This window comes from Sparus aurata, chromosome 9 (assembly GCF_900880675.1).
Source record: "Sparus aurata chromosome 9, fSpaAur1.1, whole genome shotgun sequence".
Lineage (NCBI taxonomy): Eukaryota > Metazoa > Chordata > Actinopteri > Spariformes > Sparidae > Sparus > Sparus aurata.
The window spans coordinates 28,995,640-29,010,586 of NC_044195.1; the positions used below are offsets into that span (position 1 = coordinate 28,995,640).

The window sequence follows — 14,947 nt, forward strand, 5'->3', positions numbered from 1 at the left end:
ACTTTGAATAAAAATAAAAAAAAATAATATAAAAAAATGTGTTTTCTTTGTCAAGTCACCATGGAGGGTTTAAAGTCATTTAACGTATTTATAATAAGAAATGATTATCTGCTGTGTAGGAAATATATGGATGCTTTCGCATTCATTTTTAGGGTGGATTTCTTTTCTCCTTCTGTCGTGCAGCTCTTTCCCCACCCATGGGCGCAGGTGAGCCTAACCTACCTGTCTTTTGGAAGTTTTCCGAACACGGAAGTTTTGGAGCTGCCACGGCTCATTTCACTGCTGCACCCGTGGTGTGTGTGGAGTAGATCGGCTCTCCTGGTTTGTGTTAGTCGTAGACCGCGGGGATCTTTTCGGGCGGTCGGTGTGATCGACCCACTTTCTTCTGGACGTCAGGAGCCAGGTTTCCAGCGGGAGTCCGACCCGATGGCATCCGACGGACAGATGAAGCCGAGCGGGGCGGCGGAGGGAGCGGGGCTCGGGGGAAGCCACGGCAGCACGGAGACGCTGAGCTCCTCCGCTGTCAACCGCCTCCTGATGGAGTTCCTGATTTACTTCGGCCGAGCCATGTTCGTCCTCTACCCCGTGTATCTGACGGGATACCTGGGACTCAGTGTCAGCTGGGTGCTGCTGTGCATGATGATGGTCACCTGGTGGAAGAAGAATCGCCAGTGGAAGGACGCCCGGATCGGAACCGCCATCGACTTTGTGGACAATGAAACACAAGTGGTCCACAAGGAACTGGAGAGTGCCCTACAGATGGCATCATGGGTATGTGTTGTGTTATACTGATTAATAATGAGCATCTGTACAGATTTCACTCCAGAAACCAGCCATCCAACAACATTCCAGACACTGAGGAAAGCTCCAGCGTCACATCTGTCTTTGGTTTGTTTTGTGAGTAGCTGATACTCTACTGGGTCAATCAAGGCCTCTGAAAGTATCCAGATAAGTGGTCCAGATCACCCTGAAAAAAACCGGTGCTGTGGAACATGTCACTTTCTCTGTTGCCTTGACTACAACACACTGTATTTGCATGACATGCCAGACTGGGGCTGGAGCTCCCACACTCAGGGATGGGTCATGGAGCCAGCCAAACGGACTGTTGGTCTGCAGGCCCACATTTGGTTACACCACACCCTCTCATGGTGTGACTCATGGGAATGAAGAAGCGAGAGACGATCACAAGGGTTCTGCCAGTGTCAGAGGAATGTAATGTTAATATTTGCTTTTCAAATATATCCAAATAAAATCAATCAAAATACTGGTGCGAGAATACGAATGTTATTAGAATACAAGTCATTTTAATTGTATTTTTTAAACATACAAAAATACATTTTACACAAACGGATATTATAACATTTTAGCCATTTAGTCGCTTCAGTATTGGTTGAATTTTGTTGCCAGTTGTTGAACATTGACACATAGAAGCTCCGTAACTTTATGTTCACTATATCTGTTAATTCAGCTCCTAATGAAGCCGACTTATAACAGCTTTCTAAAAGGAAGAATGTTCAACACATTTCACATATTATTAATGATTAATCGGTTGATTATTAAGGCAGCAGTTGACACCTCTGAAATGATGACGATGACATACTGCTGGTTTAAAACCTAAAGCAGAATTCAATTTCAGTTATGTAGATTTGTGATTTCCGCCTGTATCAATGGATCTGATTCACAGGTCTTGATTAATCTTAGTTTTTTGTGGTAGATCCTCCCTCGTCAGCATCGTCAGCAGAACTCAGATAGTACTGTAGTTTATTTGGGAACATTAAACAATGAGAACATGATTTAAAACCCTCTGTTACAGTTTTGAAGCTGCAACCAATCTTTGGTAAGCCCTTCCTAACAAATCTCATTGTGTTTCCTCCACATCCCTTTTTTTTTTTCAACGAAGGAATGCTGTCAGACTTTTTTGAAATGGAAAGAAATTAGCTGATTTTCAAAGCTGGATCGTCCACAGTTTGTGATTTTTCTTTTCTTAAAAAAGGAGCAGTTCATCCCAAAATGAAAATCATAAGACATTATCTACTAATGACAATGCCGATGGAAAGTCAGGTTGAAGTTTTGTAGTCCACAAAACATTTCTGGAGCTTCGCAGCAGAACAGGGCCGGAGCGTTCTCCTACACAAGTGTCTGTCTTTCAGAGCCGAAATCTTCACGGTAGCTGCTGAGCTAAAAGTGTCAGAGCACGTCGAGGTTTGTGATCTCTGGGCTCCAGGAGACTTTGATTATAAACAGCATGGAGCCATTTTTATGTTACTTAAGTTTTTCAGGAGAGTGTTTCACTGTGAATCTCCAGAAATGTGTTCTGGACCACAAGAAATCACTTTCCATCAGCATGAAGGTGGCTAGATAATGACTGAATTTACATTTTTTGGGGTGAACTGTTCCTTTAATGTGGCACATAAGCCATTTGAAGATTTGCATGATGGATAATCAGTAATCACAAACTTGATTTTGTCTCCCATCACCGCCACCGTGCACGTTTTAGTGTTGTTTGATACTTACAGACCCGCCTCTAACTCCACTGTGCTGTCTTTTCTTTTCCCCTTCTCAGGTTCACTTTCCTGATGTGGAGAAAGTTGACTGGGTTAACAAGGTACAGTATGAAAACTGGATTGGTGTTTTTTGATGATTAACACGTTCCACCCCAGTCGTTGCATCATGGTAGAAATAACGTAACGTGTTTTATGTGCTCAGGTGTTGCAGCAGGCCTGGCCTTTCTTTGGGATGTACATGGAGAAGCTCCTAAAAGAAAACATCGAGCCGGCAGTCAGGCTCTCCAACCCCGCCCTCAAAACGTTCAAGTTTACCAAGGTCCACTTTGGACACATAGTGAGTTTGTATCCATTACTCTTTAAGCACTTGTATCAGATAGACTGAGAGTGTGGTTGTGTCTTATTAAACATGGTTGACTGGTTCCTTTAATACGTTTCCCTTCATTTCCAGCCTCTCAGGATCACTGGGATGAAAGCGTACACACATGAGGTGGATCAGAGGGAGGTGGTTCTCGACTTGAACATATGGTGGGTTAGACTCAGTTCTCACTTCTGGGCTGTTCGTATCTTGTCAGATGTGTTTTGGTCGCTTGGTTCACTCGAAAATCTAAACTTAACTCATAACTCTTTTGATCGTGTCAAACATTTGCTGGTTCCAGCTTCTTGAATGTGAGGATTCGCTGCTTTTCTTTGTTATTTATGACAGTAAATGAAGAACTTTTGGGTTTTTGGACTCCTTCTTGGACAAAAGAACCAATATGAAGATTTGACCTTAGGTTCTGAAAATTTGTACTGAGAATTTTAAAATCAATTTGACACATTATAGGCTTAAAGATTAATCAAATCATTGTGAAAATAATGGGGCAGATTATTCAAAATAATCCCAAAACAAGAGTCCAGTGAGTGTATGGTCTTTACTTCTTTACTCATTTTGCAGTTATGACGGTGACGTGGACATCGACGCTTTGGTGAAGGAGCCGATCACAGCTGGGGTCAAAGGACTTAAAGTAGGCACCTCGCCTTTTTACTATTTTCTGCATTTACCTTATAATCATCATCATCATCATATGTGTTCACTAGTGGGGTTAAAACTGTCCTGTATCTTCCAGCTCAAGGGAATGATCAGGGTCATTTTGGAGCCACTTATTGGTGAAGCACCACTGGTGGGAGGAGTCACCCTTTTCTTCATTCGACGGCCCGTGAGTGCCCCGATGACATTTTTCATGACCTTACCGCACTGGTTCCCAACCAGAGGGGTCGCAAACCCACAAAGGGGCCATCAAGGCTTCACAGAGGGGTTGCCAGGCCTAAAAAGAATTTACAGGAGGCCTTTATCTCACCTTCATCAAGTAAAATTGTTATCCAAGTTCAGGTTGTCATATAAGAACAGACAAAATTAAAAAAGAAAAGATCAATATGGCTTGTTTTCACAGGCCACTCAGTTCTCTAGTGCCTCGTCTCATCACCTCTCTCGTAGAAATGAAGTCCGCTAACATGAACAAGTTCCACGGAAAAAAACAACATAATATATTTAATTGTACAGTTGTTCTGTCCTCTTGGTGTTATACATTGAATATAGTCAACTTTCTTAATGATAGAAAAGAAGTCCCTGAGAGAGAAGGGTTGGGAACCACTGCCTTCCTGTCATCACTTGAACTGAGCCAAGTTGAAACTATTTTTTTTCCCCCAGACTCTTGAAATCAACTGGACCGGCATGACGAACCTTTTGGACTCCCCGGCCTTCAGGTTAGTTTCCACAGAAAACCTCCTACTTCAGTGATCACTTCAACATGTTGCTGTTGTAAAGCTCTCTCCTTTGATCATCTCATCCCTTTCCAGTTCATTGTCTGAGGGAACCATCGTGGACATCATCGCCTCACTCATGGTGCTGCCCAACCGCATGTGTGTGCCCCTCGTAGACCAGGTCAAAGTGGACCAGATGAGGTTCCCGCTACCTCGTGTATGTGAGATAAGGCTTACATTTAATGTATTAATATTCATTTCATCACCTGCCCAGTCTTTTTCCTTTAATGTAAGAAAATATTGTGAGTTTAAATCTTTTTGAAACGTATTTTTTATGTTAATTATTTGTTCTTTTTCTTAATTGGCAACAGTACAATTTATTCATAGTCCTGTGGCAGAACTGGCACTAAATTGCCTACAGGCCAACCTGACCTGCATAAAAATATAAACAAAAAACATGAAAATCTAGGAGGGAATGCCCAATAAACAAATTCCTCCTACAAGCCCCAGGGAAATAAAATGGCAAACTGAAGGTGTATAGGGGCTTAGATTTTAAGGGGTTCCCAAATAAACACAGTTTCTCACAACAAATGATGTGTACAGCCAAGAAAACCCAATTGGGCCTAAACAGACCAGAGTTTCTGGCTGGCAATCTGAGGGGAACTAGGTTCTCAATGGGTCAGTGACAGATTCAGAATGAGGGTGCCGGTGTGCCATTTAGCACCTCTCTTAAGCCTTCACAAAAAGGGCACCATCACACCATGACTGGCTGGGATGGAAATACCTCAAACTGTTCCTCAATCAGGAGTCAGTCAATATCCACAAAATTAAATAAATAAATATTGAAAATAAAAGTAATTGTCCACTCCAAGATGCAATAGCATGAGTAAAAGTCTGATGTGTGAATACAATGGGGAAAAAAAACAAGTAGGAATTAAAGGAAAAGTTCATCCAAAAATGAAAAGTCAGTCACCCTCATGCTTGTGGAAAGTCGTGTGAAGTTTCTTAAGTCACAAAACGTTTCTGGAGCTTTCTCATAAACAGCTGACGCAGATGGGGACATTGGAGAAAAATGAAACAACCAAAATAAAAGAAAATGGCATCATCCAAGTCTCCAGCAGCCCGGACGTCTCAGACTTATTTGAAAAGATGTTATTTACATCCCCTTTTTAAACCAAAATCTTCACTTTAGCTGCACATTAGCATGCACCCTGTCTGAAGTAAATGCACAAAATTGGATGATCACATTTACATTTTTTGGGTGAACTGTTCCTTTAAGATGAAGGGTCGACACCATTGGGTAATAAAGTGTATTAATAAAGCTTTTAAAGGTGAACCAGTATGTAATCTGCTTTATCTGATACACTAGTTGGATCCATGTATTATGTTCGGGAACGTGTGGTTTCAGCCATCTTTAATTCGAGTCTTGCTTTCCTCGTCTTCTCCTCAGGGTGTGGTGAGGGTCCACTTGCTGGAGGCCAGAGACCTGGTGGCCAAGGACACGTACATGATGGGTTTAGTGAAAGGCAAATCAGACCCCTACGCAACACTCAGAGTCGGCAACCGGCATTTCAAAACCAAGACCATCAAAGAGAATTTGCATCCCAAGTGGAACGAAGTGTATGAGGTAGAGTAACTTTAACACGCTGTGGATGTCATAGTGGTAATATATTTAGCTAAATTGTGTATTTTCGACTACTTCAGGTTGGATATTCATCATCTGATATCTCTTTCATGTGTTTAATCTGCTTAAGCCTTTCCTTGAAAGCTTTAGAAATCCAATTGACACTAGATTTCTTTATCTGCGTGCAGTTTGTCGTCCATGAGGCCCCCGGACAAGAGCTGGAGCTGGACCTGTTCGACGAGGACACGGATAAAGATGACTTCATTGGACAGTAAGGATGTTATCGGCACAAACAAGTTGGGTCAATGCTCAATGACTCACCTGTATTTTCATTCACGTCACTGTACAGAGTTTCACAATTTGGGGTAATTTTAATGGCAGACTCTCATGACTACAAATTCTGTCTTGATTACCGTGTAATTAATAGCTACTCTTTATTCTTATAAAGCTCATGTGAAGCTCAGCCTTAGCACTAAATATAGTTAATTGAAATTGAACAGGACAGTACGATTTACAGGCATCTTTTAAGATAGCTGAGTGGTGACGTGGGATAGGTATATAGATATATTGAGTGCTCAAAATATATGAGTTTTAAACACCAGCACTGTTTTGATTTCACTTCAGGTATCGCCTTGATTTAGGAGAAGTGAAGCGAGAGAAAGAAATTGATCAGGTGAGTTTTTATTAAACATGAACTACGGGCTCTGTAGATGTGTTATATTTTTTAAATGATTTGTCTACATTAAAAGTGTTATCGACCTTTTAATGACGGAAAAAACATTTACAAGCTAAAAAAGTCTTCATTTGAATTATTACGTTGACTAATGAAACTTCTGCATTGCTGCAGTGGTTTCCTCTGGATGATGTCCAGAATGGAGAAGTTCACCTCAAGCTCCAGTGGCTTTCACTCCAGACCAACCCAAACCTGCTGATGGAGGTGAACTCATTGATGCTTCATTAAATATTAATGTATTTTACATTTAATATCAACAGGTACTCATTCAAGTCTTTAAGGTCGATATTAATATTTATACCTACGTCTAAATTAGTGTACTATTACCTGAAACCATGAAAAGAAACAACGTTATATCCAAGTAGTGGGTCCTCTCTTCCACCGAGGCCTCCATGTTGCACCGCCACTTTTCTACAGTAGCCTAGAAGGGACAAACCGAGCTTGGTTCTAGAGAGAGCGGTTTGGGAGGTTGAGACGAGGGGTGTTCAGATGGTTGCAGTCTTTCACCTCACCGTGAGATACCGCTGAATCCTTCACACTGGACCTTTAATGATAGGTTGGTCCTGTGTATGTTTTGAGTTTTTGTGCCAGCAGTTGTGTAAATTGTGTTCTCTTCTTTTTTCATCTCTCCGTTCCAGTCTGAAGGCGGCTTTGCGTGTGCTATGCTTGCGGTGTACCTGGACAATGCGTCAAACCTACCAGTAAGTGTCTTCTAACAGGGCCTGTCGTCGTTCCCGAGAGCAGACGATGCCACGCGGATGGACACGTGTTGATGTGTGTTCTTGTGTTGTCTCCAGAAAGACCGCAGTGAGATCACCGACCATCAGAAACATGGGAAGCACTCGAAGGAAGCTCGGGTAAGACGACAGTTTTTTTTGTAACCCTTGTTCCAACAGAGCTGTTTCTTTTCTTCTTTTATGTCACAGCTTTTTAATAGACTGCAGGGGAAAGCATGAGGCCTCATGGGGACTGCTAACATCGAAATCTGTATGTCTCTTGAGAATTAAAGTAGTTCCACGTTTAAATGGGTGTTGCCAACCAAAGAAAATATGTGACTGAAAGAGTTCTTCGTCGAAGGTAAAATCAGGCAGTAATGCGGCGTCTTCTTCTCTCCACTACCTCACAGTCGACAGCTCCTTTGTTTGCCAACGTCAAACAAAAGCCTGAAGTCAGATCAGATGTTTTCTGGTAGTGCTCCAGGTACACTTGTCTCTGTGCTGTAGCCGGTATTTCCAGTTTGTGCGGTGCATGCTTGTCATTTTATGTGGGTGTGTTATTACCAGCTGGTGTTCATGTTGCTAGATTTCTTTTCCTCAACCCGATCCCAGCATGAAGAAACACGCAGAGAAGTGTTGAATATTTGGTGTGGTGGAGATTTTGTTGAGGGAATTCAACACCTATACCCATTTGTCCTCGTTGTAAATGTAATATAATCTGATATTTTTTTAAGGATTTTACGATTGCTGCGCAGAGGAAAGCACTAACGCCATGAAGGTCACAGATCACATTACAGTTTCTGGAACAAACATGAGACCCACTCCACTCAAACGCGAATATGAATGTTATAAACCCATCCGTCTGTTAATTAAGACAGTTGTAACCAAACGATTATTTAGGGACACCATTTGACCCAGTGAACACATCTATCTCAACACACAGTGTCCTAACTTGAACTATTAGTGGCAGCTATTGCCTCTGGATGCCCCCTGATGGTGATTATGTGAAAATACAGTCAAAAAAGTGATAAGTGAAGTGGGAGAGACACAGGGATGGGACACATGCAGGCTGGATGCCTGGATAATTTTATATTATACATTATATATTGTGGTTTTGTGGGTTTTAAAAAAAAAAAAAATGGAAAGACAACGATGAGCTTCTTCTTGTCAAGTTGTCATTATATTGAGCCACATTGTTTCATAGTACACATAGTCGATGGAAGCTACAAAAAAACACAGTCTTAAAGGGGCACTATGGGGTTTTGAAATTCGAACAGAATTGTAATATTTACAATATTAATGAGGTTATAATATACATTTAGAAAAAATATATTTTTTCCATAACTGAATAAACAGGTTGCTCTCAGAGGAAAATAAGGCCCCCAGCATACTTGAAGCTCGAAAAGGTGGCAGAGTCCGCCACAAAGTACATCAGTATGAAACTGTGTCCTCCAAAACTACACAGTGCACCTTAAAGGTTCTGGGTAAAAACAAACGATCCTACTGGGAACATATTTATAGCCCTTATTTATTGAAGCTGCTTTCTTCTTCTTCTGTTGTTAAAATGAGAGTCAGACAGCTGTGGCTACCACCAGAGCAAGAGTGACATCTGTTTTACGTGTCTTCCAGACGGTGGGATGGTGTGTCTGCGTCTGATTAGGGAGTGGAATGCAAACCATCCTACCTAACCTAGAGGGCAACCAGCTGCTTGTAGACAGAATTCAAATGGTGGCCTTTTGTGACGAATGAAAGCATAGTTCTGATAACAACGACAGAACTGTGACATAATGGGAAACAAACTGAAAGCAGTTGCAAGTGTTAAGTAGCTCCAAAGATATTGTTGATGATGACAACGGACATTCCTGTTTGTTGCTGTCAGTGTTGTTGACACACAGTGCATGAAAGCACGCAATCTTTCACTGCCTGACTGATTTGCTTTGTTTTCAGCTCACAAAGAGAACTGCCTGCCCGAACTCTCTTGTGGAACTATCCATTGACAACGACGTCCAGAAAAGCAAGGTACAGCTCGCACTTTGTTACATTAAAGGAGACCTATTATGCTTTCTCATTCACTCAGTTTTTATAAGTGTTCTTGTGCATGTAAAAGATCTAAAAGTTAGGAAAGTCACGGTCTGCACCAACAGAAGCTCCTGTCTCTCACAGAAAACGCTGCTCCTGAAACATCTCATCAGCAGTCACGCATTTAATTCAGTGACTTCACGACGTCACACTATGTCACCATGTCACACATTTGCATTATTTATACCCAGTGGCTAGTTTGGCATGAAATAATTGATTTAGCACACCTGCTCTGTTGTTGTTGTTAGTGGTGCAGGCTCGGGTGTGTGTGAGCTGACCAATCAGAGGAGACTGGGTATTCGGAGAAGGACCCTTAAAGAGACAGGCGCCAAAACAGAGAGTTTCAGACAGAGTAACCCAAAATAAAAGTATAAGCCTGAAAATGAGCATGATATGTCTCCTTTAATTAATATAATTTCTCTTTAATTTGTGAAACAAATGAAGTCCTACGTGTTTTATGAATGTTGATACTTGTTTTGGTGTATATTAACACTGCGCAAGAGAGCAGGCTTGTAACCGTCCGACTGAAAAGTTTAATTTAAAATTGACATGGCTGTTGGGTAGAAATCCTGTAAGCACACTGTGTGTACCCTTTTGTGATGAATTGTCTTCTCTCTCCGCAGATCGTGTTTTCTTCCAAAGACCCGGTGTGGGAGGAGGGCTTCACCTTCTTCGTGCATGACATCAAAACACAGCAGCTCAGTGTTCAGGTTTGTCGTTAAATATTGTACACGCCATACATTTCTCTCTCGGCTGTCGATACAATGTTTTACTCGATCAAAAAAACATATTTTTTTGCATGTTTTCAATAGTAACTAATGCAAATTGATCTTTTTTGTAATGCATCAACTGCCACAATATCTATGAAGCTGAATCGGACAGTGTGTTCACAAACATCTGCTGCTAATATTGGCCGGTTAAGAGAGCCCACATACGTAATTTAGATTACAGTGAATCGCATGAAAATCAGACATCGTACAATCTATTCTTCTTCTTCTTCTTCTTGTTTCACTGACAATGTCTGTTCAGTAGGCGGCCCAAGACACATGTATGTTGTTGGACAGCACTCAGACCCTCATGACTGTCTACTGTTATGATCATAAAGGCTTTGAATTTAAATGAACGTCACTATATTTAGAAATGGTCCATCTTGTGAATCCCTGTGAACCTGTATGTGTCAACACGTATTGCACTTACAAAAGACTGTTACCTTGATTTACACAATAGAATAGTTATTATTGTTGGAAAACAGACTTCTTTCACTCAGACTGATATCTTCAGGAGGTATTAAACCATTTCCATTCACAGCTTGAACAGTTTAATTTTGTGTTGTCATGGTCCAGATCAAAGAGCCGGAGAAGAAGACTGTGCTCGGTGTTCTCAACTTGCCCCTGAGTCGCCTGCTCGGTGTCTCCAACATGGCTATCGACCAGCGCTTCCCGCTGGAGCGCTCCGGGGCGAACAGCCAGATCAAGCTGAAAGCCACGCTCAGGGTGGGTAAACATAACACACCCAGACAGTAAGAATACACAGTCTCAGATACAAAAAGGACAGTAAGCTGTGTTCTGTTCATCTGTAGTTAATTTACATTTTGCTACCGTTTATTTCCTGTTAAAGTAATTGAATGTATTCAACCAAAAATGAGATAATGAGAACTTGCAAGTGAGCTCTATTATTTTGGCCATTTTGACTTTTGCCATGTCTTCAATCCCAAAATAGATCCTTTCTTTGGAAAAGCCTCCGCCCAAGGTTGTCCTCAGTCCTCCTTCACAAGTCAGACAACGAGGACCTAAGACCAACCAAGGAGTTAACGGACCTGGATCCAGTCCCTCCGCCGCTACATCCTCCTCTCCAGAACTTTCCTCCAACACCGCCCCCGCTGCCCCCTTCCCATCTGCAGCCCAAGCAGCTGGTCTCCAGAATGGCCTGCATGACGACCAATCGAGTCACGGTCGCGGCTCCCTCCAGCCGTCTGAAACCTGGCGGTCACCTCCACCCTCGCACATGCGTCGCTTTGACTCCCACAGCCTGCTGTCGGACAACTCCATCGCTTCGTCACGTTTCGACCTTACAGAGGGGGCCTCATTTCCAGAGTGAGTCTATCGTTATGTTCTGTGCGTCTTTGTGTCTTTTTTACACCATCGGTGTGGTAAATTCTAACCTGCTACCACGAACTGAATCGATTTGAGCACGAGTTTTGACATTAACAAATGTTCCCATCACTCTAGAGCCATCAGGAAACATCAGGGTTCATTTGGGGAGATCCACCTGACTGTACGCTACGCCACCCTGAGGAACAAGCTCATCGTCATGGTTGACGCCTGCAGGTACTTCAGAAAAATCCAAACATCACGTATTTCAATTTCTGTGTGACAAAATCAATAATCAAAGTTCTGGTTCTTTGTCAAAATACTGTGCATGTATGTAGCTTTGTATTGTGATGGAACGACAATATAAGTTTGCAGTGCGAAAATCAATGAAAGTAGTTCGGCTTTGTATTATCGACCGCGATTTCATGAAATAGCTTCCGTCCCTAGTATGAATTATGTGGATGAATCCAACCTAACAAAGCAGAATATGGCTCAGTTGTGTGAATGAACCATGTGTACTCTGTTGCCGACAGGAACTTGTTCCGCTGCAGTGAGAACGGCACAGACTCTTACGTCCGCCTGTATTTGCTCCCTGAGCAGTCCTGGATACACCGCAAGAAGACGCATGTCAAGAAGAGATCACTCAATCCGGTCTTCAATGAAAAGTAAGCTCACAGGGTCCATCTGACATCAGCAAAATACACATATAATGGCTTGCTTTTCTGATTATCAACGTGACATCATTGCACTCAGAGGCACAGAAGTTGAGCTGATTTCTGGAACTGTTTCATCACAGGTTTGAATTCGACGTGTCACTTGAGGAAGCAAAAACCAGGAAGTTGGATGTGGCAGTGAAAAATAACAGGATGTTCCACACACGGGAGAGAAAGGACATTGGCATGGTAAGACTTCTGATAGACTGGGACTTTTCATTTCATGCACAAGAAAAAAAAGCCTTGGGTGAGACAAATACACGAGCCTCTACATTTCCAGCTTCAGTTTATTATGGTTCAGTGTTGAAAAATACTGTCATTTCACACATGTATTGCAAAAAAACAATGTATTGCCCGCTGTGGTTGTCACATTTCTGCAATTGTGTGGATAACTGACTGGATTTTGAAGTTCTGCTCCTGTCAACAGGTGATGGTCGATTTTTCACAGTTGGATCTAACCAGAGGCATCACAGAATGGTATGAGGCTCAGTTTTCTGCTTTTCCATGATTTGTGTGAAACGGTAGCTGCAAGTTATACTTCTGAGTGAAACAAAAAGTTGAGTTTCATGTATGATATGGCATGCGTTTGTCATTTTGTGGTTATTTTTACAGACATTACAGTTGCGATATGATTCATGATAAGTGGGAATAAACAGTTTTGCATGAACACACCATTACACCAAACACTATTAAAATCATGATAATGTGACATTTACTGGGGACTTTACCAAACAAACATATTTTCTTATGTCTGGAGAGCAAGACTTGCCGATACCACTCTACCACGCTTTTTCCCTGTGTTCAAGTCTTTGTGCTAAGCTAACTGGCTGCTACCTTCACAGCTCACACGGTTACAACAAACTAACTGACCCTTTCTGGTTAATAGTGAGAAAGCAAAGACACTTTTGTGGGGAGACAAATGGCTAAAACGGTTTAATTATAATTATACTAATATTTAATTGTCTTTTTTCTCTTAAGGTTTGAGCTCACACTGCCTGTCCTGAAGAATGCCGTTTCACGGGCAGAACTTTAAAACTCTTGTTTGGAGCTTAAAGAGCAGCTCCTCAGCCACTACAAGGTCTGATGAATGCTCTGTCTGAGAGGCGCATGTCACTTTGTCTTTCTTGTTATTGTGGACCGGAGTTGGGTTTTTCCAAAAGCAGCACGAAACCCACCTCAGATACTGGACATGTTCGGTGATGTATGTCAAAGTGTGTGTGATCATCGGCACTTACTATTCCAAACAAACACCCGTGCTCAAGGTCTTACTTGGAGTAACATGTTGAAGTTCATCTTGTTCCACTCACAGATGTTCCTCATGATCCAACAAAATGTTCAGATTAAAATACTCAGGCTTTTAAACATGCTTCAGTATCCCAGATAATGTTGGCATAAGCACTGTATAGTTTTATGATCTAGTTTATTATAGATTATTTTGTTTGACCAACACAAACCAAATGATCCTGAATAATGTTAATTTTAACGTACTTGTTCCTTTTCCACAATTCTTAGCATTTCAACTCTGCCGGGAGACAAGTTGATGTGTTTATTTTGGATGTATTTTGCGAGAGGTTTGGCTCTTGAGTTGATCTGAACCAGATATATTTTTGGATTTTCATGTAAATAGTTGTGTTGATATTTTTAATGTAATATATAAAGGGAAATAAAGGAAAAAAACAATGCGTATTTTTGTTTCAGAAATCCAGGAGAGTTTCAGCATGATGAGAAATGGTAATACACTTTAAAACAGCCACATGTTCACAAGCTGGAGACGCCAGATACAGCTAGAGTTTTGTGCGGGCAGCTGAGCGGTTCTGGTGGGTTCATTTTGAATGAAACTGCATCCAAGCATGGCACATCAGATATAGGATAGTTCTTCCCTCAACGATGCCGAGACCATAGTTACTGAGGGAGGTCAGAGGGAGTACATATTTTAAAGCTAACCTACCACCTGGTCTTTAAAAGCGATATTCAAATTCAATAATCTCACAGTTTCAATGGGAAGCTTGCCTCTGTGTTCAGGAGCACTTTTTTTATACAACTTTTATGTATCCCACTGTCATAATTAAACATGGTTTTAAAAGAGAGTGCTCATCATATAGAGTTTTACCTGAAAAAGTAATGTTAATTCAATAGGTTTGAGTGCCTTCATCCCAGTACATTTTTGTGGGCCCATAGCTAGACTGCTGCTTATGGTAGCTATATACGCTAAAATGCGTGTTAAGTGTTACCTGTAAGAAGGTGAGCTAAGAATTTGATCCGGGCTGTTGGTGAGTATTTGTTGTCCAGTTAAATTATTAAATAGATAATTTTTCTCAAAGTAATCCAGTGTTGTTGTTTATGACAATTTAATGGCTGTGAAATTAGTTTCTCCAGCTAACATTTTGGTGGCAAATTAAGATGTTCAAGCGAATAAATGTTGGATTTTTCACTTAAATGGATTTCAATAAGTGTGACTTTATATGTAATGGTCTCATTACTGTGATAACCAGTAAATTCAGTCTGTCTGTTGGCCAACGTATAAGCCCATTGTGTGTATCCTGCATGTCGCCCAATGTGTACAGGGTGCCAGCACCCTCAGGACAACAAGCAGTCCTGGCTATGGCCCGAAGGAAGACTGGGTCCAACAATCAAGCATCTAGCGCAGGATACGGAGGACTAAAACTGAAGCAGGGCTGGCCAAATTGGGCCCGCCAAAGGATTGAATTTGTCGCTTTATATTTCAAAAACAGTTAAAAATGTATT

At 41.5% G+C, this 14,947-nt stretch overlaps 1 protein-coding gene across 1 annotated transcript; it reads left to right on the forward strand.

Moving 5' to 3' along the window:
• The first annotated feature begins 208 nt into the window (after positions 1 to 208).
• On the forward strand, positions 209 to 13,888 carry esyt3 (extended synaptotagmin-like protein 3). The gene is made up of 23 exons (XM_030427305.1): positions 209 to 771; positions 2,564 to 2,605; positions 2,707 to 2,841; positions 2,956 to 3,032; positions 3,442 to 3,511; positions 3,614 to 3,703; positions 4,195 to 4,250; positions 4,344 to 4,464; positions 5,698 to 5,874; positions 6,060 to 6,142; positions 6,496 to 6,544; positions 6,719 to 6,808; positions 7,243 to 7,305; positions 7,402 to 7,461; positions 9,268 to 9,339; positions 10,023 to 10,109; positions 10,743 to 10,892; positions 11,119 to 11,492; positions 11,628 to 11,726; positions 12,023 to 12,154; positions 12,286 to 12,391; positions 12,630 to 12,679; positions 13,181 to 13,888. The coding sequence occupies exons 1-23, from the start codon at positions 427 to 429 to the stop codon at positions 13,233 to 13,235; spliced, it is 2,583 nt and encodes an 860-aa protein (XP_030283165.1). The 5' UTR covers positions 209 to 426; the 3' UTR covers positions 13,236 to 13,888.
• Positions 13,889 to 14,947: the final 1,059 nt, after the last annotated feature.